The sequence below is a fragment of the Motacilla alba genome, chromosome 5 (assembly GCF_015832195.1).
Source record: "Motacilla alba alba isolate MOTALB_02 chromosome 5, Motacilla_alba_V1.0_pri, whole genome shotgun sequence".
Lineage (NCBI taxonomy): Eukaryota > Metazoa > Chordata > Aves > Passeriformes > Motacillidae > Motacilla > Motacilla alba.
In genome coordinates, this window is record NC_052020.1 from 16,872,064 (window position 1) to 16,900,053 (window position 27,990).

At 37.2% G+C, this 27,990-nt stretch overlaps 1 protein-coding gene across 3 annotated transcripts in view; it reads left to right on the top strand.

Annotated features, from left to right (window-relative positions):
* CHID1 (chitinase domain containing 1) overlaps positions 1 to 27,990 on the top strand; it is a 99,742-nt gene that overhangs the window by 12,623 nt on the left and 59,129 nt on the right. For all 3 annotated transcript variants that reach the window (XM_038139106.1, XM_038139107.1, XM_038139108.1), the window contains exons 9-11: positions 6,694 to 6,786; positions 24,434 to 24,535; positions 25,758 to 25,913. In XM_038139106.1, the coding sequence (XP_037995034.1) occupies positions 6,694 to 6,786; positions 24,434 to 24,535; positions 25,758 to 25,913 (351 nt within the window). The remainder of the gene's footprint in view (positions 1 to 6,693; positions 6,787 to 24,433; positions 24,536 to 25,757; positions 25,914 to 27,990) is intronic.

The following is a 27,990-nucleotide window of genomic DNA, read 5'->3' on the forward strand; positions in this document are numbered from 1 at the left end:
TAAGTTGTGGGACCAGTGTCTTCATTTTGAGATGTGTTTTCCTATCACTTGCTTTGAAGCTTGATGGCTTGGCTATCCAGTGCCTAGGAGTTTTCCCTAATAATATGTTTTGGAGGGAACAGCTTTTAAGGGGCAAAATTAAGTGCATTTATTACGTTGGCACGCCTGTATTGTATTGCACTTTGAGTGCTGTTACTTTGGGATCAGTTCATTTCGAGTAGCAGAGCAGAGTTTTTTTCTGGGTAAGCATGGGTGGTCTTTTGCTTCGCTTGTTCCTGTCGGAAGAGTTGGAGCAGCGCAATGCCTCCTTTAGCCCACAGCGTGGCAATATTGTAGCGTGAGTCACGCCTGATCTTCCCTGTGCTCGTGTCTTCAGAAAGTGGCAAACACCGGTAGTAAAGCAAGTTCTTAACCTTGGAAAGGTGGGGATTAGTTCGCAGGAGGTGTCAGCACAGAGGTGAACCCTAATCCTTTGGAGAGGTGAAGTGCTTGTAGGACAGTATTTGTGCGTTCTCCAAATAAAGTATGTGTCATATTTGTTAGGTGAAGTGTAGTTCCTGGTTCAGATCCTTCAAGGTCAAATGCTTGGAAGTAGCTTAACCTGCTTCTAGTTAAAGGGACAAAAGATCATAATGATGCTCCTGGGACCAGATATTTTGCCTTCAAACTACTTTCAGAGCAGTTTGACAATGCAAGGAGACCTGCCTAGCTAATACGGTTTATTAATGTTATTTAATGTGAACATGTTTTAGTTTAAAATAAAATTTTTAAAAAAATCCCTTCTTTTTCCTGACATGCAAGGAATAATCTCACATAAACAGTTAGCAACAGGTTATTGAAACTCACCACAGGTGCATAAAAATCTATGGGTATACACTGCAGCTGCCAGCTTGCTTTATGCAATGTTAGAGCAGTGGTGTTGGTTTAGGGAAAAATATTTCACAGAGAATCATTATGGTTTTCATTTTTGAAAACCTGAATTAAGTGCATATCTAGCCACTAAATTAATAAATGGCACTCAATTATTCTATATATTTCTGTATCTATGTTGAAGGGAAAGCTATGAAAATTTTTCCTGTGATGTTTTTAACTGCTTTAAAGAAAAAAGAAAATGGAAAAGATCTGAGATCCCATCCAATGTGCTGCCTTTGAGGCGCAGGAACACTTAATGCAGCACAGGTTTCTTTATCCAGCTTAAAATGACAATGGGGGGATTTGCTTATGGAATATTTGTGCCTGATACAGTGTTTCAGCTATGAAATCAGCTTCCACTCTCTGAGGACAATGTACAGCCATACTTTCTAGCAGAGTGCACCCAGAAGCAGGTGAGTCTGCAAAAGAATCTGAAAACCTGATAATTAGTGTCCTAACTCACCAAGAAACTGGGCTATGATTTAAGAACTACCTCATATATCAGAAAGCTGGATTAATTTCAGCTGAAGGTCTCTTCTCAGTTGACCTCAGGTGAGTAAGTGTCCCCATGAGATACCTGAATATTGGATGGGCATTTTCATAACACATGCTCTCCCTTGATGTTGGGGCTTAAAAATTGCCTAAAAGCTTTGTGATGATTAAATTATGTAAGAATCTTCATCTAACAGGGTAGCTGTGTTAGCTGTTCAGTAACACATAAATCCTGTCACCAGCCTCTTAAAGAAACTGTGATCACTGAGCACTTTTAAAATTAGGTAAACTTAGACACTTCTCTCTCAGCCCTTTGCATGTTTTAGAGAACCTTTCTTTTTGGGTTACTCAAGTCAACTTTAGAACTGAATGAAAATTTTTCCTTCGAGGCCCAAGGAGTTATCTAAGAGTCTTCAGTTTCGTGTTTATTCCAGCTGGCTTCAAAGATGAGGTGAAACATTGCTAAGAAGTTACGTTGCTGGTGTCCACTAAAACATGAAATTCTGTGGTTTCAGGCTCACTAAATATCTTCTGGTTTGTCTTCTTAAGCAGAACTAACTCAAACTAGTTTGGGCTTTTTCCAGAACAAAAAAAAAAATTCAATCATTCTGGTTTGGGGTTATAGAATTGTTCTGTAATGCTTAGCAGACTAAAGTCTTAAATTATATAAGCCCTTTGTGCTGCTTTATTTTGCATATTCATTACATGTTGATTTATCAACATTATCAATTTTTATAAGAGAATTGTGTGCCTGAATGTATCTGCCTGCTTTCATGTTAGATATCCTGAGCAGCTTCTTCTCTGGCTGTTCACATAGGAGCCTTGGTGCCTCAAGTCCTACACAGCAATGCATCCTGTGTATGCTTTCACACATTTAAAATGGCATTAGGGTCTTCTGTTTAGGTTCTTAATTTTAGAAATAACACCTGTTCCATCTGAAGAATGTGAATTGCTTTGATACGTCTGTGTGGGCCTGTTTTGGGGGCTTTATAGTGACCACTTCAGGCTCTTGCAGATGTCTAATACAGATACTTTGAAGTACCCTCTGTAGTGCTGGTACCTGCTTCTTCCCTGTGTTTTCTGGGAATAGAATTATTAATATACAAATCACAGTGGCATCAAATTTAATGGGAGATGAAAGACTGCATCTAACTGATGCTGTTTCCTTTCATGCTAACAATCATTGCTCAGTGGAAAAGGGTTCAGCTGCCCACATTTTACCCTAACACATAGGAAAGTAGTCTCCTAATAGAAATCTAAAAGAGCTGAGATATCAGATGATACCTCAATTCTAATCTGTTTTGCAGGTTCTTATAGTTTAAACCTACTTCTTAAATTACTTTTTTCCTAAAAGTTTCTTGCCTGATTTTGCAATAAAATATTCCAAGTTATTCATCTCATGGCATTTAAGTTTAGAAATGCACATGGCAGAAATATTGAGAGATGTGAGCAGGAAAAGATTCTCCTGCGTATTTCGTTAACAGCTAGACAAGACCATGTCTCACTTACCAATCTCAATTGTGGGTTTACTGGGTGGGTTTATTTTTCTCCAGAGACCAGGATATGTTGTGAAAAAGGCATAATATACTCATAATACTCTCACAGGCTACATAAAAATGCACACAATATTCTGATCAGTCCAGCATTACTTGACAGATGGCACTACCATCGCACAGAATCGTTCTGAAAAACGTGATTTTTTTGTCACTCTATGCAGAAGATGACCTTCAGGCATCCTATTAATGTTGATAGGAGTATAGGAGGAAAAACTCTTCTGGTAGTTGTATCCTGCATGTTAGTCCCTGAAAAATTAATCTATTAATCAAAGATTTGCCATAATTCACTCCAGTTTCTTGGTATTAACTAGGCAGTGAAATGGCAGAAAAGGGCAATTTCTTTTTCAAGTAGACAGCTTTATTTTGTCCAATTTTCTTGACAAGGCATAAATTTTAGGGAGCAGTGACTCCCAATTTGTGCAGAAAGGTGGCTGAAGTTGGAAAGCTGCAGGGCTTTGAAGGGTGGTGTAACTGAAGGTAAAGGTATGAAAAGCTTTCATGTCTTCTGCAAGGCCTTTAAAATGCATTGACATCCCATTCTTGTGCACTGAAGTAAACTGTTCTACAAGGTGTCCAAAATGCAGTAGACCAGCAATGCTGGAAAAAGTGATTTTTGGAAAAATAAGCTTGCTGCAAACTATGGGTGATGAAAATTTGGAGGTTTGCATACTTTATAGGGGACAAGGTACTTTGAAATCATTAACAATTGGAAAACTGACCCACCAAATAGTAGTAATAAGAGAAGGCCTGAAATAGAATTAATGTAGTAGACCTTAGTTAGCTCAAAATAAAATCTTAAAGCTGCCAATATTTCAGTAGCTACTCTGAAGTTAAACTTGACTATAGTGAAGTGTCTGGTAAATATTTAATGAAGCTTTTTTAGAAAGATTGATTCTATTCCTACTTTCCTGTACCACATGATTCTATTCCTACTTTCCTGTACCACATTATAATGTTTAAAATGTCAGTAGCTTTTCTTTCAAAATTGCCAATGGTAACATTGGAGAATATTGCATTTAAAACACTGGAAAACACTGTTGGGACACAGTAAAGTTTTAATTTATAGCACAATATATGAATGTTCTGCTATTGCTCTTTGGAGGAGAGGGAAAAGTGCACATTTGATTTACTTCATCTGTCTTGGCCAGCATATGGAAGTGAGCCTAAATTGAGTCTTTAGCCATTAATCCTGCCTGATTTGCCGGAAAGTTTTCAGGCCCCAGAACCCTGGCTTGACAGGTTAGTGAATAGATACTAATTTAGGTTTCTCGAGCAAAAATCTGCTATTGTCCAGCTGTCCTTTTTCCTCTTGACCTTCTTCAAGTTGAAGGTAATTATTTTTCAGCCAGATCAATACTGATTGAATTTTGTGGGGGGTGGGTAGGAAGTGGATGTTTAGATGTAGCCTGTTTTAGAGTCCTGAGTGCACCAACAATCCAAACTGCATTCCCACCCCTTTTTCAGACCACAAATCTCTGTCCTGTGTTTACAGTTGTAGGTTCTGGTTCTACACATACATGTTTCAAAATACGACTTTTTTTGTGCAGCCACTGTTTTTGTGGGTATGTCACTGACTTTGTGGATCAGTTTTTGCCTGTGCAGAATGGGAGTGAGGATATTAACCTTGTTTCTAAATGGAAAAGTTGTTATCTTATTCTGTACCTATGCTGGGTTTTTTTGTCTATCCCACCCTTCTTTTTATCCCCTCATATTCTAAGGAGTTAAAGTCAGCAAATGTTTTTCATAGAGTAGAGTTCTCAAAGCTCCTACAGCTAACAAAGGCAGCCAGGCAGAGAAGTGAGGTACCCGCTGATAAACACTGTAGAATAATCTCAAAGCAAGAGGAATTGACTCTTTGGTCTAATTTATCTTATGTATAGCATCCCTGACATCTGATAAAGGTTGAGTTATACTGTAGTTCAGGCATAATTAGTTAAAAAGGTCACTAAGCCACGAGATACAAATCAGCGGGAATGCTTACTTTCCTAGTTTTAATACTGATTATAGTTTTTGATAAGATTATGTCATGTGGGAGTTGTGATAGATGTGTATGTTTGTGTCAATAAATGTCTGTTTAGCTTAGTGTTGTAAATTTTAATGTGCTTCTATGGAAAAAGATTCTTCTTTGCTATAATCGATTTGTCTGAATAGTGACGCTCCTAATGTGGAATGCATGTGGTAAAGTAACAGGCGGGAAAGCTGTTGGTTTCCCAGAGCAAGAATGGTAGAAGTACATGCTGCAGACAGAACAAAAGCTGATTCCTGTAATCCCATGTCTTCCCCCAGAAGGGAAATACAGGTGGCAGTGTGATAGTTCATTGTTAAGGGCTGTTCAGCACAGCCAGCTCTCAAATTCTACACACAAAATATTGCTGGTATTGGAAAGGTGATAAAACGTGCTTTGTTTGTTTGCCAGGATTTTGAGAGTAATGGCTTTTGGAGGCCCTAGGAAGTATTCATCAAGCTCAGGGAAAATGGAAATACACTGTCCAAAGGCAACCAAGTATCAAGCATAATCAGTGCAATGGATAATTATATAGGAAGAGCAATAGCTTCAGGAGAATATCTCTAGGATTATACTGCCTTGAAAGGCACGACCAAGGTATTGTTTCTGAGAGTTCAGGTCTAATCCAGTTTAAGTGGAGCAAACAGTTTGGATGGTGGCTTTTGTCTATTCTACCTTTCCTGCATAAGCACTTTCAGCCTCCTGGAATGGATGGTGAAGTTGCTTTCTATTTGGTTCTGGTTTAAGTGTAGTTTAGAGCTCTGTACTAATATCATCTGACTGTGTTTGTGGGGCCTCGTGGCCAGGTGAAAAATAGGAAAGCTAACTTTGTTCTGAAAAATCAAATTACTTAAGAAAGGCACTCAAAGGCTATGTTTGTAGTGCAAATTTAAGGTAATCTTAGATTCCTTTTAAGATGACATAAAACTTAGTTTCTGCAGATTGCAGGGTTTTCTATTAACATCAACCTTCCAGTTAGGAGTGCTAAAACCAGTTTGCATAAGAATTTTAAAGTTTAGTTTACTATTGAAATACCAAGAATATGGATATGAAAATCAGCTTTTGTAGAAGTCTTTATTTAAATGATGCGGACAGAAGATGTTATTTCCAGATATGACATTGTAAAACATGTGTTTTGTAGGTATACAGTGAAGTATGGAGAAACAAAATGATTACTTATACAGGAAAAAAAAAAGCAGAAGAAATGTTTCTAGACACAGGCCTCAGAAATATCCCTTGAGGAGTGCATGTTCTGCTGTGGAAGTATCTTCACAAATTCTCGTGTTCAGCAACACAGTGTCAACTTTTATTTTCTTCAAAATTTGCTTCTTCAGAAGAGTGTTTGGTTCTTCTATTGATTGAATTCTTTTCACCAAAAATTACCTCAAGAAGTGACCTGCTCTGATAAAGTATGCTGGCTTGTTTTACGTGCTAACAATGCATAATTAGAAAAATGAAATAAAACTAAGAAACACTTGTAACCCCAGGATGATCACCATTTCCATAAAACTAAGACTGTCTCAAGCAGTGCAGTGTTCGTAGTGTTTAAAGAGAGTAGACCTAATCAGTCTTCCTAATGGTTTATTTCTGCTATGATAATTTGCAACAAATTGTGTTTGTCTCTCTTGCCAGCTGCATCTTTTCAATTATTACTACTGTTACTTGTTCTTGTCAATATATAGCAGCAGTCTTCCTGCCTTTCCCTCTAATAGTATATTTCTGTTTCAGGGAGTTGATTCACTTGCTCACTCACCTTTCTGAAGCTCTGCATGAAGCACAACTTAAATTCATACTGGTCATCCCTCCTGCAGTTGCAGCAGGGTGAGTATTCCTCTTTAGATGGCAGTTTCCAGGTGAGAAATACTTTCTTGTCTGATAAACAGTAAGTTCAAAGCTTTGTTTAAAGCTGTGCTTTAAAGAAAAAGAAGAAGGAATTATTTGGGTTTGATTGGTTCTTTCTCTATGCATGTTGCACTGAATAGTCATGGTAACTGTGTGCATTCATACATACCTCTTAATTTTTGATGTGATAGAAGAGCCAACAAGGAAAGGTGCTATTCTGGACCTTGTTCTCCCCTCCACTCCAGCTGGGGGGTCATGAAAACAGAGTAGAAGGACAGAATTTCCTCCCTTGACCTGCTGGCCACACTTCCCTTGGTGCAGCCCAGGATGTGGTTGGCTTTCCCAGCTGCAAGTGCACAGTTGACTAAAAAGTGCATAGTTGGCAATGCAAGATTATTTTTTTCCCCCTCCAAGTTTCCTTTCTTCCTTTAAGCTGTTCAGCAACCCTATTGCCCTCATATAAAAATGCAGTAAGTCAAACAGGGAAACATTTTTAGGTACTTTTTCAAATGAGAGTCAGTAGACAGCTAACGAAAAATATGACAATTTCTTATTTTTCTCGCTTTGGGCTGTACAGCAGTATGGATAGGCTCACAGCCAGTACAGATTATGACAGTTCAACAGCGCAGTTTCAGGACAGTGTTGTACAGCCTCCTAAACTTTTTGTAAGCTGTCACATCTTTCAGTATACATTCGTTTTCAAAGTGCCAAAGAGACTGAGAAAATTTAATGCCTGAGCAGTCTGGTGAATGTTGCTTCTGTGCCTGGACTTTTCTCTGCAATGACCTCAAGGTTTTGTTGAGTTTTATGAGGAGGTCCTATAGCACGTTGGGGAAATAAAGCATTTCTGCTTACAGCTATCTGTGCAGACTTAGATGCATCTGGCTGAAAAGATTCAGGGATCCTGTAGAGGGTGACTAAAAGGTTGTCCGTGTTCTGAGATCTGTTAGCATCTGCCCTATAATTGTGGTGTCACTTCTTCTGTAGATTAGTAATACAACCCCATCCAAACCAATTCCTGAATAGAAGTACTTCCTACCATCTTAAGACTGTAAGCCCAGAACACTATCTACCTAATTTTGTTCAATAGCTGCCTGAAATCTAATTGCAGTTTATTTTCTGTAAAGTATGTACTTGAGGGTACTTCTTGTTTCTTTATATTTTCCTCTGTTGCATGCTATAACTGATTTACATCCTTAGAAGAAGTAGCTAGTTTAATGCAAAAATCCCCTTGTTTCCTGTGTGGGGCTGGCCATGCAATTTTGATGGGCAGAGAGAGAGAAACAATGTGTTGAAGACTGTGGCAAAAGAAAACAATAAATTCCATGTAAATTGGTAAAGTAGACAGTTTTGTAAAATATTACCTCTGCAGAGTTCTTTACTTAAAGGACTGAAGGCCTAGCTGCATTTTGAGGATATTCCTTCATATCCCTCAAGCACCTATGCTTTTACCTTGGCTCTGGATCATTAATCCTCAAATTTCTTGCAGATTTCTCTGGAAAATTGTGTGCTCATATGCCTTTGCATCACGTGACTTTTCAGTGGTGCTAACAAGTACTTTGAGTTTCTTCTGATATGGTTAAATCAAAAATTATGCAAAATTATTATATCTTATCTCCTGGCTGTCATTTATTCCAATGTTTCTTGCTGCCCTCTTACATCCTACATCTCATCCCATTTGATAGTTACTTTAAAAAGTAATTTTCTGTTGCTATTAATTTTAGTCTATTACAGGTAAAGCAAAAGAGAACATTTCATAACATTTTTCTAAAATGCTTTATCAGTCACTGTATCACACAGATGCTTTTTAAAATGCTAATGCATGCTCTAGTAGAATTTAAGTAATTGCTATAAACAGTGTTCACGTTTGAAGTGCATTTGTGCTCTTGGTGGTAGGGAGAAAATGGAGAATAGCATAAACCTCAACATTCCTGTTTGTTGCGATACCTAATGACATTACCAAAGTCAGCCAGAGGCACCTAAGCCTGTTTTGTTTCTGTAAGTCATGTTGGGCTCTACAGTCTATTTTTTCTAAGTCCCTAAACAAGAGTTGGAGCCTGTATAAAACCTCTGTATTCTTAAACCTGTGTTGTCTGGACTAGAATTTGCCTTTTTAAGATAACCAACTTTCAGGACTATTTCTCTGTTGAACACTACACTGAAGTTTGGATCTTGTGTTGTCATTGCTGCTTCCTGCTGTCCTGAATATTGACACAATAGTGAGGTCACAGTTCTGAAACCTTTCTGAACTGGGATTTAGGGACGCACTATTAGATCTGGAAAGAGATGCCTATTTAAAGTGCAATTTTTAACCTGAAATAAGTTTTACATGCCTGTCCCTAAATGGCCTGTTTGTAGAGGAACTGTGAGAAATAACAGCTGTAGTTTATATAAAATAATCTGAAAGTCTCATTCCTCTAAATTATATATGTCTTTATGCATTCCTAAAGTTTTTGGGATTTATCCATAAACCTTTATGGCCCAGAAGAATTCAATAATCATATTTTTTTCAGTCAAGAATCTTACATAAGCCACCTGTCTGTGTCTTCCATGTGTGTGTTCTTATTGCATTAACTAGAAAAAACACAAAGTTTTTGAGTAAATAGATTGTTGCAAATAGATTCATAACTTACAGAAACATCCTAAAGCACTCACAATGACCATGTGTACTATAAAGCTTAGAAATATATTTGATTTAATGATATCAATAATCAGAATTCTGAAATTTTCTTTCTGCCTTGACTTTTTGGATAGCAGCTGTACTTGAAAATATTTGATTTATAGGACACAAGGCTTGAACTGAAAAGCACCTCCTACTGTGTATTAAATATCTTGTGTCTAGAAATTCATTTTGGGTTTTAACACTTCCTCATGGTTGAAAGTGTGCTGTAATGCATCTTACATTCTTTAGTTTTGGGAATCACTGTAGACTGTTAATCAAAAATACAGCAAAAGGCATGGACATAAGTACCATCAAGAATCAAATAATATATCAGAGTTCAGCAGCTGGCAATAGACTGATAAAGTAGACATGAGCAGTATGTGGAATATCCTACCCAGCTGGGATGTTAAGAGCTGAAACATTGTCCCTTTTGTGTTCTACCCTGATTAAAATTTAAAGAGAGCATAGTCAAATGTAAGCAGTTTATTTAGGAATTTGTAATTTAGACTCTTTTGATATGCATTAAGATCAAAGCAGTCTGTCAGCAAATGCTATCTGAAAGGAGACACTTAAGAGCTAAAAATACCAGTTTGCAGAGGGAAAACCCATCTGGAAAATGCAGCACTGCACATGAGATCGAGTGTGGGGTGCAGGAAGAAAACATGTTGGATCATCTGTTTAACTTTTCAAATTCAACTTTTGCAACAAAAATGGAGACATATCCTCTACTGAACCTTGCTTTAGTAACTGAAAGTTCCACTGGTGCCTTTGGATTTTGGTTTGCTTGAAAAATGTTCTGGACTAAAAGAAAACTTTGCTCTTTTTAAATCCACATGTTTTATAACTTTTCACAGCATTAACCACAGGCAGTTGAGCTGGTATAATCAAGGGTAATCAAGAGTCGGGAATGTGTTCGGATGTTGATTAGGAGGCAGGAATCTCTCTAGCAAGCTTTACTGTCACAGAGAATGCATGTAGAGCTCCCATGGTAGAAAACAGAGATTGAGGTAGTGTTTTCATCCACCTGATGTCTATGAATTGCATGATTTTCCTGCAGATGTAAATAATTTACAAGAGAGAGGAAGAGCAGGAGCCAAAGCTATTCTTTATGAAGTGCGTGTGTGTAATTCTCCCTTGTGGATTGGAGTCTTGCAGTTGCAGATGTCTGAAGAGACGTGCAAGGGTTCCAGTGGAGTTTAAGTGGTTGCTAGAGCAGATGATTTGCTGAAGACTTTCACTCTGTCTTTCAACAGAATGTCTCAAAAAGTTGGAATTTTAGTGCTTTTAATGTGCATGGATATTGATGCATGTATAAACTATGGGTATCATTTCTATAAGGTCAGTAGGTAGCCAGGTATATTCTGTCCATTGCTGATGGTGAGTAACTCCATTGGTCCTACTGATCCTGAGCTTGATTAAATTCCTGCCTTAAGTATATGCAATTCAGTGTTTTATTGTGCTGCAGAAATACTGGGAAAAGATGTGTGAATGTTATTATACTGATTTCACAAGCCTCTTTCCAAATAGGATAGCTGTGCTGGAGTGAACTACCTTTATGCCTAAATATGCACTTGCATAACTATGTTGGGGGGAAAAATAAATATGGCAAATGGACCTTGAAATTTGGTTGCACCTGTTCTCATAAGTCATAGGCATTGGGTTGGTTATTTTGTTTCTCTGTACTTAAATTCTTTATAACATTAGGAATGTGTTCTCAAAGCAAAAAACGAGACTTTGTATAGTAACACTTTTCTGTCTGCAAGTAAATTGAATTTTATCTGACTAGATTATTGCATATTTTGTCCAGGTTCAGTAACCATTTTTTCCACTGTGTTTCCCAATTACTGTCAAGAAAACAATGAATAAAGAAAATAAGGTTGATTTACATAAGCTGTTATTGGAGGGAACATCAGTAATTTTACTGTTTCTTGCTGTCCTGAGAAAGAACAAAGACAAAACATTCCTGGAAGCTATAGGTATGGTGTTTTCTTCACAGGGGTTCTCAGTCTATTCATGGCTGCATAACCCTTGTCTCCTTGGAATTTGTAGTTTATTACAGACTTTAGACATATGATATAAATATGTTAAGTCTCAGTATACACTCATTAAAAGCTGTTCATTTTGTTAAACACAGTGTTAAATAACCCTGTATTTAGGTTGTTAGTGATTGCTTTCCTTGGGCTTTTATCATCCCCTGAAGTATAATCCTTTGGGCAAAGTAGAAGTAAAAATGGCATTGGTTGTGTCACTTCATAATATAATACTATACTCTTTATTGACATTTTGATGGTTAGGATATGCACTAGGCAGTTTGCCCTGTGTGATGGATATCTTTTTAACACACCACTCTTCAGGCTACAAGACAGTAGCTGCTCCTTGAATAACAGATGATTCTTTATCTCTTGATGTTGTACAGAATCCATACATGAGAGAAAGTAAACTGTGAAGTAAACAAGTAAACTCAGGTGCTGAGGTCAGAGGCTGCCCTGCCAGCATGATCTGTGGTGGGATACTCTAGTGCTACCCAAGAGGGTTTCCTGAACTGGAAAGCCCTCAGGGAGCTCCACAAGGAGGTGAATTGGTTGAGGAGTATCCAGGAGTCCGAGAGAGAAATGGATTACAGGAATCACACCCTACCTTCCCTGATAGAAACCTTTTAGGCAAAGAGGGCACATGACACAAAAGATTCCCTGTTGTCTTTCCACCTGACTGAACATGTGACTTAAGGGATAGGGGGCAATGGTGACGAGTTCCTGCCTGTTGCAGCAGTTGCATCTCCTCTGTCATTTCCCCACCTTCTCCACTTTGTCACTATTAAGAGTTTTAGAGTTACAGATGTAGCTACTGCTGCATTTCTGAGAAAAGATATCAAAAATCTGCTGAAAAATCTCTAAAACTTTGGATCTTTTTTGTATCAGTCATAATTAAAATGCATGGAAGACAGTGTTAGAGATTGTTTCAATTGTTTAAGAAGCCTCAGGTAACACAGAGTAGCTTTATACTTTAAGTAATTTTATCAAGTCAAGCATAATAATAACCAGATATGTCAAACCTTGAGCCTTGATTTAAGTAATTGTCTGCAAAATAGCTGCAGTTCTTAGTTGTGTTTTAATAACATGCCTGCCGGTACAAAGCAGAGGTCAGTGAGCAAGATGGTTTCATTCCACCTTGTGGGACTCGGTGTTGGGGATTATTAGTAAGGCTGAAGCACTTTGTAAACAAACCACTGGAGTTGTCACTGTCCTCATGACATTCTCAAAACTTGCTGCTATTGGCAAATTGCATACGGTTTAAGTAGAATAATTTGTTATCTCCTGACTGGTTTCTGACAGCATATATCAAAGCAGTATTTAAATTAAAACCAAACATGTTTCTTCCTGATAAAAGGTACACTTAGCTTCACAGCTTCTAGAAAAAATTCTGTCTTTATTGACTTCTTGAGATGCACAGCTGTAGTGCAGCTGCTTTCATTTTAAAGCTGCAGAAACCCAAACCACTTTCTATCTTCAAGTACTTGAACATAATGTATGTTCTTGTCTCATCAAAATACAGCAAGCATCCCCAACTTTGGATTTCATATTTGCATATGTAAGGAAAAAAAAATCTACAGCTTCTCTTCCTGTTACTTAAAACTTCTATAGGTATGTATTATCAGTATTTTCCAGCACTCAACTGCCACTTCTTCATAATTAACATTTTAACTACTCAGTTTATTTTTTATTCTTGCTGCAAAAACATTGTGGATGTGAAGTACTGTCTTAAGTATCTTTAGCCTTTTCTTTGTAGAGCTGCTGTGCAATGAAAATTACCAGAATCTATGCAGTCTTCATTACTCCCATCCAGTAGCAGTTGATACCAGCTTAGTTTTGCTACTCTGCCTCTTGGAAAGATTGGCAGGAGGGTAGAGATGTTGTCCCTTCTCTTAGTGCTGTCATGCTCTTTTCTGCCTTTCCTATAAATATATATTTGACTGAAAAGTAGGAAGAGCACGCAATGAATAACTGCTCATCAACCTCACACTTCCTCAGCCCAATGAATGCCACAATTGACCAGTAATTTGGATAAAGCAAATAGGTGCTTTGGTCTTCTAGAAACTGATTATGAACAGACACTTGTAATTACATTTTCGTTTTATATCAGTAATCTGTCATCTTTAGAAGTTGCTGCAGATTCAATTGCCTTGCCATAACTTTGTGTATACAGAATTATATGTTTGTTGGTTTGCTATTCCAGTGTATATATACACACTGATTCCCTTAGAAGTATTTCTGGCAAGTAGCAATTCTGATGTAGAATATACAAGTAAACAGCAGGGTAATTTTTATGATAATGTATGGTAAACAAATTCAATGAAATTATAAGCAGCTTCTAACATGTGTCTGTTTCGGAGTGAAATGGGAACTGTCACTTACTTTTAACATCATTCTCAGGAAGGACTATGTGGGACAGAATGTAGAACATTGAAATTTTGGTAAGTAAATAGTGCTGGATCAAACCAGCAGGAAACATATTGCTTGTTCCAGATGAAGTTTCCAATTACCAGATTATGTCAAATAACAGTATACTATAAAACCAACCAAATTTGTAGAATACTGTTTATTAAGTAGGATTTTGCTTTACCAATACATACACTTTAAATTATGAAAGGTTAAAATATTTGTGAGAAACCTGATCATAATAATCTTATTTTGTTGGCATCACTTACATTGTTGCTGAATTTTTCTGAGCTTTCCACATGTCTAATCTTTCTGACTTTTCTTTCCAATTTGACAAATGAGGTCACAGAAAAGCAAGCAATTCTAAAAATGGTGTTTATTTATTGTAGAGTTACTAAGTATATACCATATATGCTCTGCATTGGACAATCAATAAACAGAAAATGGGACTTGGGAGGGAAAATCTGAAAGCTAAATATGCACAGTTTCATATTTGTTTGCCTAGTTGGTAATAACACTTTGCCCTCTGCTGTTTCCATAGTTGTCCATCTACCTGTGCATATCCTAAAAAAAAAAAAAAAAAAAGAGACTGTCAGGAATATGGGGAGTACATGTTAAGTTACATGTCAAGAAATTTTGTAATTGGACCCTGTGCATAAAATTCAGCACTCAAGAAAGCACAGGAATGACTCTTAAGAGGGTGTCTAGGCTAACTGACTGCTGTAGTCATTTTTATTGCATGTTAGAGAACCCGTATAATATGTTTGATTTGGATCACAAGATATAGCTTGAGATATGAGTTTATACTGAGGGGAACAGAAGACTCGGTAGGAAATTATTACTGAGTAACAGTTACTGGAGCAAGTTTAATAATGTCTTCAAATTATGGTAATACTATTAAATCCTACTCAGTCATGCTACTCGGCTCATGCTTTTTCCCTGTGTAAAGGCTCAAAGTGTAGGTCTGTCAGTCACATCTCTTTTTAAAGTGAATTCTGTTAGTGACAGTAAATCTGGATGCTAGTTAATGGCTCTAAACTGCATCTCTTTCCCTTGCTGATGACATCCCTGGTTTTGCTGCTGTTTGTTGGGCTGCTAGCTCAGTACGGCGTGGCTCTGACTGCAGCCATGAGATGTTCCATGCGTTTTGCGTAGATTCAAAAAGGACTCAAGAGGAACAAATCTATTCTTAGAACTGGCTCTTTTAAATATTATACCTTTCAATATAGTATTAATGCAACAAAGGTCTGACTCTACTGACATCTTCTGAAGCAAGTGCACACATCTGGTTTTGAATTCCCAGTGGGGAGAATCACTGAAATAATCTGTAGGTCAGCTAACAACAGCCAAAGAGAAAAAACGGTGGAATGTATTTCTCTGCATATCTGTCATTTTTTAGCTCTACCAATTCTGAGCCAGCTGGTGTAGAGCAATTACTACATAAGTTGCAGTATTAAGTTGGAAAACTTTCCAAAAAACAAAGAGAAGAAAAATGGTGAGCATTTTATGCGATGAGGAATTAAGGCTACATTTGGTGTGTTAGAGTTTTTAAATTAGGCTCGTATGTTCCAGAGTACAAGCTTGTTTTGCGTGATGTTCTTCTATTGGAGCATGGCTTGCCTGGGCATTAAGCCCTGGCATGAAAGACACTAGAATAGTTTGGAAATTAGGAGAAGCAAATGGTGACACAGTGGATGTTCATTTGTGCATAGTCCTTCTTAAATGGCTCCTGTGAAGAGACTGAAGCAATGTAATAGAAACAGCGATGAGTTGACTTTCCCAAAAATGGAACTGGTAAATACAACGAGTATCAAATTTAATTTTTTCTTATTTGATAGTCAGATTATCTGGTTTTGTTAGATGTGTACTTCATATGTTGACTTCGGTGTTTTAGATACACTGTATTTTTAAAGTTACACTGTAACTTAACAATTTGTAGGTGACTGGTCTGCCAGCCTGCTTCAGCTCGGAGGACAGCACTTTTCAGGCCTATTTGTCCCTAGCTGTCTGCTGAGATTTCATGCTTTTTTTTCAGGGTGCATATATTGTTTGGCATGTTTCCCCTTCTTGACTTCTGTTACTGGTTTAAACCAGATGGGCCATAGGTAATTAGTTTGGCTTCATGAAAACTGTGTAGGCTACTCCATGGCAAGAACTGATCCCGTGCTTCTCCCTATTTGGAGAGCAAGGACTGCAAAGACAGTGGCTGGGATGGGATGTGTGTGTTAAAGAGGAGTTCCAGCCCTTAATGTTCTGCAAAAAATTCATTAGGTACAGAGATATCTTTCTGCTTCTTAATAAAAATATAGCAAATTTTCACTTGTCATTCTATTAAAATTCACAGTCCCCCAGTGATATGAAGCACTTGAAGTGTATGAAGGAACCACTCGCAGGGCTTTTGTGTTGTGAATCTGTAGCACTCAGTTACACTTTTCTTGCTTGTTGAGCTATCTAGGTTTTGTTGGTTTTAAAATACCTATATTAATCTTCCCTTCCTGAGAATTTGGTAAAGAGATTTTTGCCACTGAGAAAATTTGAACATAGTCAGTAATGTGATTTGTGGTTTTCAGTAGAGATGTTTGTTTATTTTGAATTATGATCTTTTCTGTGGACAAGGGACCTTTTGCTCTGAAGGCAGAAAAGAGCACTTTTGATCTGAAGGGATCTGAGTTTCAGCATTGCCATCATAAGTGCACCAGACAAAGACAGTGCACAGGCAGGGTTGCAGGTTTTTACTTCTGAATTTAAGCTACTATTCAGAATAGTAGTAGAGTGCAAGTAGTATTGGAAGGTGCAAATAATTTTTTAAAAGTCAAAATAAACTATAACTACATTACTTTTACCAGAAGTTTATCTAGCAGACTCTTAAAATCTGCAAATGAATGGATGTCAGAACTCCCAGACTACCTATACCTTTAGAGGGTTATATGTAATGTCTAGCCCAGGTTTGCTAAAGCAGTTATCTTGGGATATTCAGACTGCTTCAACTCATTACAAATGAAACAGCTACAAATGCTAAGCTGTTGTGTTTCCATTAAAATTCTCCTTTCTCATTTGCTCATTCTTTTATAATTTTTGTCTCTTGGGATGGTGTTTCTCGGACTTATTAACAATAAGATGTCCTTTCATACTATGTAAGATAAATGAGATTTGGAGATGTTAAGATGGACTTTAAATGGGAGGGGAGGGAACCTCCTGCTTTTGTTCCTGCCCTCATCTGTTCCAACATTTTAGTGTGTGAAACTGGCAGAGTGTTCTCTGAGTAGAAGCAGATGAATAACTGTGACTGGAAGAGTGTATGTGACCAGAGGTGATCGCACTGGTTTTATGGATTAACCATTGATTTTTAATTCTATTTTAATTTTAAGAGGATTTTTGATTCTATTTTAAGAGGAATAAGACTTCTGTACAGAGATTGTTGAATACATTAAAAAGTTGGGAGGAGAAATTTACGCTAACTTGGCATTTGTGTTGTTTCTCCTGAAATGGGCTGACCTTAACATTATAATTCAATGGACCTTTTTGGCTTTGCAATGTAAAGTCCCTGATTTGTCATATTGATTTGGGTTTGTAGGCGACAAGATCAGATGCTGTGCTTGGATCATGCTTCGCCTCTTGCAACAATTTTTTCCTTAGAAAGGAATTAGAGAAAAAAATCTGTATTTCAAAGGCTAGTGAAGGTACTTGAATTTACAGTAAGCATGTGCATTTTCTGAAATGCCTGAGTAACATGCATCTCTGCAAAAGCCTTGGTCTGTTGTCTGGGAGGATGTGCTCACTGAGGGAGAGAGGTCAGAGGTGGAGAACATGCTGTGCTTTTTACTGTCTCCATTCAGCTGCATGGAATTCATCCCCCACTATGTAGAAATCTGTTTTTGTCTACCTGAGGATCACTTTTTTGTTGGTTAAACATTCAGTATGGTCATGTTCTTTTGAGAGCAGGGATTACATCTGTAATTATTGTTCATGGCTTTGAAGAGCAGTATTGTTTCAAGGTCCTGTTGCTGACTTTGCTTCTTCATACAGTGCTGTTGTAGATAGATCTTAAATCTGTTTTTTAGCCTGATTTCTGAGGTAATAAGGTTTCTGTAAGCTTTTTCTCTTACATTTTTCATCTCTCTGCTAAAGCTTCTTTGGCATTTGACCAGTTTCAAGCCAAATTGAGATAGGCATAGAATTTTAATAGTTAGGTTTCTTTTACTTCATGAAAATATGTAGCTAGACAGATGAAGATAAATTTTTTTCCCCCCTAGACCCAGCTGTAAGAGGGCATTTTAAGTGAAACATCTATAGGACACTAGAAATCTAGTTGCAAAACATCCATGGAAACCGGGATTCAAGTAGAATTGTTTTCTAAGTACTGATAGTGTAAAATTACTTCAGTGAGCTGTCATCCTGGGAGTTTTGAAAAACCTAAAATGAGAAAGGGTAGTTACAAAACTGTCAAGAGGATTTTTTTGGCAAAGGAAATGGTTTCAGATTGAACTTGGTTACACATTTGACTGTTTCATTATCAATGCCTATAATTGTGTGATGAACAGGGTAGTCATTTAGGTCTTTCCTCTATTTTCTATAGAACAGACTTCATGCTGGAAGAAACAATGAATTTTTATTCAGAGATTTTGCATTAACTGAAATCAGTGGTCTGTGTTCATAAAATGCAGTAGCATTATCTTGTAGTGTTCCTACCTGAAACGAGCTATGAAAACCAATAATATCTCAAGATGAAGAAAGATTTGCAAACAGTTGCTCTACAGAATATTATACATGACAAGAAAATTAAGTCATTACTGACAGGCTGACTTCTGAAATAGAATCATAGTGGAAACAGAAAATCAATCAGTTTTCCATTATGAAGGCTATTCAAAGATGAGGAGACAGGAAGCCTCTCTTTTATAAAGGAGGGTGAAGGTGAGGTAACCCTACAAGAATGCAGTTTGAACTTGCACGGAATAGCAGTCAGTTAAAAGACCTTTTTTCTCCTTATTTCATTTTGAGAGTCATTGTAGTGAGACAAGAAGTAATTGAGAATGTAGATTCATTTGAAAGTAAATGAAAGCAGCTTTCATTGTTGAAGTATTTTTTCCAGTCTTTCAATATAAAAGACTGCAAACTCAAAACCTTACAAAAATACTTATCAGTAAAGCATTACTGGGAATTTTGAGACATATAGCTCTGTGTAATTTGGAAGATTCAAGTAATAAACATTCTAGGCTGTGAAACAAATCCCCCTGCAGTTATTTTAGACATTAAAAGATAGAATACTAAAAAGAGACTATTCTAGGCTGTGTATATAGAAATACCAAGGAAAACAGGTGGTTTCTTCTAGATCTGTGATGTTGTCCCAGTAATAGGGATTTTGTATATACGTGTGGCAGTGTGCCATTGGGAAATGTTGACAGATTCTCAGGAATGTGTGCAAATAAGACTTATGCTCTCAGGGGAGTCATCATTCTGTGAGTTCTGCCAGGTTGCCATTGCTCTCTTTCTTGAAGGGAGAACTTGTGAAGATTATGTTGTATTCCTGAGGCTTTTTATGGGAAGAATTTCAGTGGATGTTGTGTAAGGCAGCTTCTTTACTGTTTGTTAAAAGGAAAATACATAACAGAATAAAAAATGTCCACTTAAGGTTAAAACAGCAATGAACTGGAAAGGAAAACTCTCATTTTCTCTTTGTGGTGTGCTTTTTTTCTGCCACCCCCTTTCTGCACACCCAGCAGCTCATGCTCTGTTTCCTATCCTTAGTGTTATTAATTTCCCTGCACTGATAATTTCTACTTGTAGAAATTGTTGTAGAGATTTTGTAGAAAGCCACCTCTCTGAATTCCTGATGTATGGTGCCTTATCCTTTAAATGTTGAGCAGGAGTGGTGGACACTTTTTTAGATTAATTCCAGATAAGTATTTTTACAGGGCTAAGTCCATATTTCTTACACATTTTATTAAATATTTTAAAATACCATAAAGAACAGATATTATATCCATTAGAAAATCTTGTTGGTCAAAGGAGTTTAAGTGAGTGTTTACATTTGGCTGGTATTTTAGAAGTAGAATCCTACAGATTTTTCTAGAAAACAGAAAATTGAAATATATGGGATAAATATTATTCCACATTAACAGTTGTTTCAGACCAGACAGAAGAAAAATAAAGCTTCATTTCTTTGAGGGATGCTTTTCCTTTTCAAGAGCAAGGAAAACACATTCACCACAAAGTGTTAGTTTAAAATATTAATTGTATAAGATAGAGGATACAATTTGATTTTCCTTTTACTGTGGAATTTTATATCATCCTCATTACCAGTGTCTGAGCATTTTCAAGTCACTCTTTAAGTGACAGAACTGATACCTGTCACAATTTTCATATCTTTTTCTTTTCTTATGGAGCTTTGTTTATGCACTTCATACTTTGCATTGGTGTAGTCTTGCTTAGATATTTTCCCCGTCTGAAATATGCTTGCCAGGCAAATAAACCACATACCCTGTACTGAAAGTAGACCATGAAGTGTAAGATGAATTTTTGGATCCTGAATTGTCAATCAGAAAAGTAGGTTGAGTGATGACTCAAGTCTGAACACTTCCTAGCTTTGCATCTGCTTTTCACCAGAGCATTTATCATTGCCAGAGAAGCTCTTTCATACAAACATGGAAAGCATATTGGGTAAAGAAGATATAAAATACAATAGAATGCCTGCTTGCATAGGTTGAGACATAATATTGCACTGCCACATTGAAACTGATTTGAAATGAGCTAAAAACTCCAGTGCTTTCTCAATAATTGTGCAAACCAAACCTGTGACTATGAGGCCTGAGTAAGTTTAAGTCCTGTTTAATAGTAAAACACCCTCAAGTATCTCAGATTAAAAAAAAATTATGGTTCTTGTTAATAGCATAAGGCAATGATTTTCAGCAATCCCAGAAAAATCAGTCTTGTCCTCGTCTTTCCTTTCTTCCCAGTGTCTGTTTCATGGGGTATGCATCGAGTAGCAGGCTTGGTTGTAGATTCAACTTATATAGTTTAGTTTTTCAGTTGATTATAATTCACATTCATGTATTTTTTTTCAATCCAGATTACTGAAAACCTTTATGGATGCTGAATAGCAAAAGTTGATACTAGCAGGAATGAGGGGGAGTTTAAACCCTCTGAGGATATCCATAGCTGAATCTGGTTTTATACCAGTGCCCTGTGCTCCAGTAGGGTCAGGGCAATGTTACCAGGTCCATCACTCCTGTGGCCTCCCCAGTCCCCCTGCATCATGGAACAGTGCTGCCCCAGGGAGCAAGTTCTGGCATGGGATGATCCAGGGGGCTGGAGCTCCAGGGCTGGGGATTGAGGGGCTGGGGATACCAATTGTGCCACCCAGGGCATCCTTTCTCCATCCTCTCTTCATTATCCTTCTCCTTCCCTCCTGCATCATTATCCTTCTCCCAGGTGTGGAAGGATTTCAGGATCTTGGGAGAAGAGTTTGGGTCTGGTTTTACAAATGGTCTGAGAGGAGCCTTGCTCTAGCCCAGTGGAAGTTTTAAGAGCAGATTTGCAGAGCAAACTCAATTGTTACACTCGTCTCTCCTTCTGCAGTGTCTCAAGTTTTAAATTAAACAAGCCATGTTAAAAAAACAATCCCAAGTGAAAGTGAAGACTGTCCCAGTTTAGCAGACTGGAAATATTCAGCAAACTGGGTAAGTTATGCCAAATTCTCTCCAAGACAGTGGGATTTAGGCTTGAGTGTTTTAGCAAACAGGGGTAACTGTAAATACGAGCTCTTTTTTTTTTGTTTTATGGAGGTTTAGGTTGGAACCTTAGGAGAAGAGTTCAAGACATGTTTGTACAATGCTCTCAGGTATATGAGGAGATTGTCGGGACTGTCCTGTGCAGGGCCAGGAGTTGGACTTGCTGATCCTTGTGGGTCCCTTCCAACTTAGCATATTTGATGATTCTGTGATTCTATGTATATTGTACAGAGCTAATAAATGATGATGAAGCCTCTGCCACTTCACTGACTATTTTGGAAATGGCATTAAAAGTTTAGAAGAATGACAAGCTTTTGACTTGGACTTGGAAAGTATTACTTTCATGGACTTGGCATGTTCTGTGCCATGTCTCCTGACTTTCTCAGCTGGATTTCTCAACAAAGTAGTCAGTAGAACATACCTGCCCTTGAGTTAAATTTACATAAATATCAGAATGATTGAAAAACGTCCAATTTGAAGTATAATAGCAGTCAAAAAAATATTTGGGTTTTATTCTTAAGTGCCAGTTTTCTTGACTCAGAACAATTCTAAAGGCATGAATCAAATAGTCCTGGTTTTGAGGAGTTTCCCAAAGTGCTTCACTAGAGCAGAGTTGACTATTCATTGAACTGGTGAGTTGTGCTTGTTTTATTGAAGAGTGCTGCTGTTTTAACACTATACGTTAATGGGCAAAGTATATTCATTGCTGCTGGGTTTGTTCCAAGTTGGAAATTTGTGCCCTTGCTGCTCAGGTGGCGTTCCTTTGTAACAGAAGTAGCTGACTTACAAAATTGTTTTGGAGAAAATTATGGCAGTATCTGTTTTAACCTGTGGGCTTCTTCTTAAGTTACACATGCAAATTTCATTAAAGTACTACCTGGCTAAATCTATAAAGCAATCCAACTTGCCCTGATATCTAATACACATTATAATTACTTTTTATGTTTTTCCCTTCAGGAGTAATCACAATCAATTTACTGAAAATGTATTTTACTGGAGTTTGCATTGGGAAATTGTTTTGCCCACAGACATCCAAGTTGCCATAATGTTGTTTTAAAGATGTATTTATTATTTTAATTCTCGTAGAACAACTGTAGTTTGCAATTGCAGCACATCACAAGCAGATGACTATAAAAAAGTCTGAAGTCCATCAGTAGGTTCCAGAAGTGAAGATTTTTAAAATATTTGTTACAAACCTTGAATGAAAAGAATGGGATTTCTCCTTCCTGTGACCAGTATGTCACTGGTTCTGAAAATCTGACATGTTATGTGATTTAATCTGCTCTACTTTGTCACCTGCATTTTGTTCACCTCTTTCCTTATGCAGTGGAACACAAAGTGTCCTTGTGAACTGATAAATGAACACTGTTATGCTCTAGTGATCCATGCAGTGCATATTGTTGGATGTAGAATTTGCACACTGATCCAAAAGGGATAAAGGTCAAAATATGTGATTTTTCTGTTTATTACTTGCATCTGTCACTGAGCATCTTTTTTGTTTTTACATTTAAGATGGAACGTGAGTGGTTTTAAATGCTTACCTTGCCTAGACAAGGCTTGGCTTCTAATTTCCAGCTTAAGTAACAGTTTCTGGCACTCTTAGGAAAGTCTGGATTCTCCAGTCTCTCTCCTCTGCTCTCTAGAGGAATCCTATAAGTCTGCCTCCTAAATGGCAGAGATGCACCGCAGAGTTTTTAGCTGTTAAACTACATTTTTTCCCCTTTTCTCTTATTTTGGACCATTGCTCTATATAACACTGCTGTCCCAGATTATTTGGGACAATATCCTGTTTCTCTACCTGTTTGCCTCTATGCTTCAGAGGCCTCTGGTTGAGGACAAGGTTCTTCTGCCAGTAGCCTCTCCATTTTATTCCAGTCCCATCTTTGCAATGTGATTAAGGTTGCCTTATGTTGCCTGCTGTGCTGTTTGTGCTGCTAGTTTGAAATGACAAGTTCTCTTTGAAACAGATTCAATGTTTTTGGGCAACTTGTATGAATTAATTGTTTCCATCTTGAATGATTGAAGGAAGTCAATAGCCTCTCTGAGTCCAAAACAGACAAAATACACACCCCCTCACCCAGGAAGATAAGGTAGACATTAATCCAGGTCTGTATTTTGTAAATCAAGAGTAAGCAAGGAAAGGGGGGAAGAATGATTTTCCGTATTTCATACCAAGATGTGCTGAAGGCATAACTAGACTTTTGTCTAGAAAAGGTCATAGAATGGATTTCTTCTTTCTTCTCCCTTGCCCAAAAAAAGAAATGAACCTGGTTTTGTCTAAAGAAAACAGGTTTTCTTTCTTAAGTATGGTATAAACTGAAATTGTTCTTTTTGAGGTTAAAAAAAAAAATTACCTTTTGTTTATGTTTTTCTATTAACAGCTGCACCCATCCATTTTTTTTGGTATGCCTTAGTTTTTTTATCTGTCAAAACCAGGTCAACAGCCCAAGCAATTAAAGGTTTTGTAAAAGCTTTTAGAGGTCAATTGATTGCTACCTAAGGCAATTTGATTAGTCCACAGCCCTTATAGTCACTATTGTAGCCATGCTGGTAATGCTTATTTGGTAAGTATGCTGTGGAAGTATGATTCTTCCCACTGGCCACCTACATAGCATTGAAATTTTTTTTTTAGCTGTTTATAACAAAAATGGCACTGAAACACATATTTTAATTTTTTTGGCCACCTCAGAAGGAAAGATTTTTCTTATGTCATGAAATGGTGTGAAACCCAAAGGAGAGAATGAGCCTGGTCATTGTTGTAATTCATCTCCTCCTGTTTCTGTTTTGCTTTGTTTTGAAAGGACCAACCAGCCAGGAATGTTCACAAAGAGAGAATTTGATCAGTTGGCCTCAGCAGTAGACAGCTTCAGTCTCATGACGTACGACTATTCAGCACCACATCGGTAAGATTCCATCTGACATCAGAAAGATCACTGAAGGAGCTGATTCCTACTGAAGTCTCTTAAATCCACAGTACAAGTCCATTTTTTTTCCTAGTAAAGTGGATATTGCTTTGTACTTGTATGATACTAAAATTCTGGATTAGTAATTAAAATAGACAATTTGTCCAGAAGCTGATAACTCAGTACATTTTTAACAGCAATGTGTATCTGGGTTTTGGATATTATGAAAGACTTTGTACTCCAGCTAAAAAGACATTCTTTTAAAATTATAACTTACTCTTTTCTAGGCTAAATAACTCTTTTTGAGTTATTTAGCACAGTTCTGCAGGATAGGTACACTAATAATCTACTAATAATAACATTGTCAAACAAATTAGCTTTAAACAATTGATACTTCATTTGCTTTTAAATATGTGCACAGTTCCCAGCAACTTTATTCTGTTGTATTAGCATGTTGAGTTTTAATGGCACAGGTATCATGAAGGCTTTGAGGCAGATAATTAGTAGGGAGTAGCAGATGTTGATATTTGTAAGACTGGGATATGCTCTTCCTGTTACCATGCTAGTGAGTGCCTTTTGTCATGTTAATGTTTGAGGGAGAGCCTGCTCTCCTCTCCAGCAAGGTAGGAATGGAATGAGCACAATATCCTGATGTTATGTACATGACAATTCAATTACTCTGTGTATTAAGGCTATGCTCTTTTTCTTCCTTTAGGCTTTTTTTAGATACTTTGTAGTTTTTTTCCCATAAATAAGACTTATGCAATCATTGAAACTTGTCTTGCTTACCAGTCACTAATTTTATAACTCCTTCTGCAAGTAAATGGTCGATTTTGTCCCAGTATATTTTGCCAGATTGCTGTAAAAACGTTGAGGAATAAAACTGAAGTAATACAGCATATTGAATTATAGCATATGCATTGTGCAAGTCCCAGTAGCAATGGGCTAGGGGGAAACCTTTTCTTACCCCTAGGAAGGAGTTCTGTGTCCCTTCACTTTGGAATTGAATCAAAAAGTCAAGAGTGGGGCAATCATGTTTTGTGTATCAGCACTTCAAGCTATAGAAGAAAGTGCATTTAACATTGAAAGAATTATAGGTTCATCTTCTCTGATTTTTGTGTGCCAACATTTTCTTTTTATAATTACACTGGTCAGAAAGAGAAGGCTGAGTGTGAACATATACTTTTTCTGACAACCTGTTTGATTTTTTCTAACTTGACAGACCTGGTCCAAATTCCCCCCTTCCCTGGGTACGAGCTTGTGTTGAAGTACTGGATCCTGATTCAAAATGGAGGAATAAAATACTTCTAGGACTGAATTTCTATGGCATGGACTATTCTGCTTTGGGAACCTCTGGGGAGCCAATCCTTGGCAGCAGGTATGACTTCTCTGGATAGTAAGTACTTCCGTATGATATATTCTCACAAAAATCAGAAATTCACAAGTTCTTATTTAGAAGTATGGATGAGTTAGCAACATAGAAATGGAAAAAGTGATAAATCTGCACATGAAATAGTAGCTCACCAGTTAGGGTAAGACCTGTATCTTCTCTTCCCTGTACAGAAATGCAGATAGATGGCACAATTATCCTGTCAGAACTCATATGCAAAAATGGTTTGTGTAGTTTTCCCTCTTTCCTCTATTCATGCTTGTACATGCAGGTTGCCATCTTTGTGTTAAAAATGTTCTGCAGTATTCTCTTATGCTCTGCATCATTTTGGGGGTTCCTGCAGTTGTCCTAATGATTCTTTCTCTCAGCTCCTGAAGTTGTTACTGGTTACTTTGAAATTTGATACTGGTTTCCATCAGCAATTTTTCAGTGCTGATCTCTGAATCTGGCTGAATAACAGAAAAAGGAAAAATAATTGTTTTCAGTGAAAGGTATTAAGCAAGTATTCCAGAATGACTTCTGAAGAATTGGTGGTGATGGATAGGCAGGAGGAATACTCAATAGTCAAAGCATTGCTCATTTACAGACCTTATTATACAGGCTCATCAAAATTATGTAGCTTCACTGTAATATTTACAGCTCCTTTGGCAAATGGAGTGTGCACTATCTAGCAGAATAAAAGGTTCTTGCTTTTTTCTGAACTGCAACTTTTGAAATTAAGTTTCCACTTGAAAAACACTGTGCACTAGGATGGCATCTACTTTTCATAGATTCTTCTGGACTTTATTACAGTATTAATTCATCTTGCTTTTCAATTAATGGCAAGAATGCCCTAGCCAAGAGTCATGTATAAAACTTTAAGCTTTATAAGTTCTACTCTTTTTTTTTTCTGAAGTTTTTTAAGTTTTACTGAAAGAGGCTGTTTACCTGTATGTAGGACACTGGTGCACAGTTTGGTTCTGTAAACATATTCTTCACTGACAGGTCATGAGATTGTAGTTTTCTAGGTATTTATTAGAAGTAAGGTTCTGGAAAAAGTCTTTAAGAGGCTTTGAATTTATGCATAAAACACATCAATTTTCCCTTTGCTGTGTTACCCGTTGGTCAGTGGTTATGTTTATTTTTCCAGAAGTACAGCTCTAAGCATCTTACAGCATTACTGCATGTCATGTAGTAATGTAAAATAGAATAGACTCAAAGTAAAATAGCTTCAAAGTAGGCCAAACTTCTGACATAAAGAGCAGAAAAAAGGGGGTTTTAGTGTAAAATAAGCTTTCTCCCACTTAATTGGCATCAGGCCATTTGTAAGGAAATCCTTTGACCTGCAAAAAGTACTGAAGGATTGGTGCATTTCACCTTCAAGGCACATATGTTGTATGGATAGTGAAGCTGAGCTAAAGTACTGGTATTAAAATTAATTCAAAGTCTATTCAGTTAAGTACAGTGTGGTGTGTGTAAACTTCTGTGTTGTAGACTTCTGCTCAAGTTTTTGCGTATGAAATTTATTGCAAGTACAAGTCTCCAGCATGTCAGTGCTCATTGGCACACAGTAAGATGCACCATTTCTTGTTGAAACATATTCACATTGGAATTCTGATCCTCTTTAAGAAGAGAGATGGAGAATTGAAAGATTCAGTGGCAAACTAAGTATTCTCAAGTTGTTTGATATCAGTGTATTATGCATCTTAATTGATTATTAGTAAGGTGTAAAGAATTGCATTCAGAATGCAGAAATCTATGCTGCTCTCGTGTCCGTGTTTTCCTTTAGGATAGGAATTACATGCTGAACATAGGTGGATTTCGCTCATTACATATTTTTTTCCATCCAGAAATTAATAAAATAACTTACAATAGAACTCCTATTTGCATAACATATTATTTGGCAGTGGTTTTTTTTATTGCAGAATGTAATATCAAGATAGAAGGTAGAAGGTACACTTGCAAAGATATACAGCCTTTCCATGTAATATCCTGTTTCCTTCATACAGACAATAAGAAGTAATAGGTATATATGTATATGCTTCCATATACATATGTATCTATATAGATATATCTCAGGATTAAA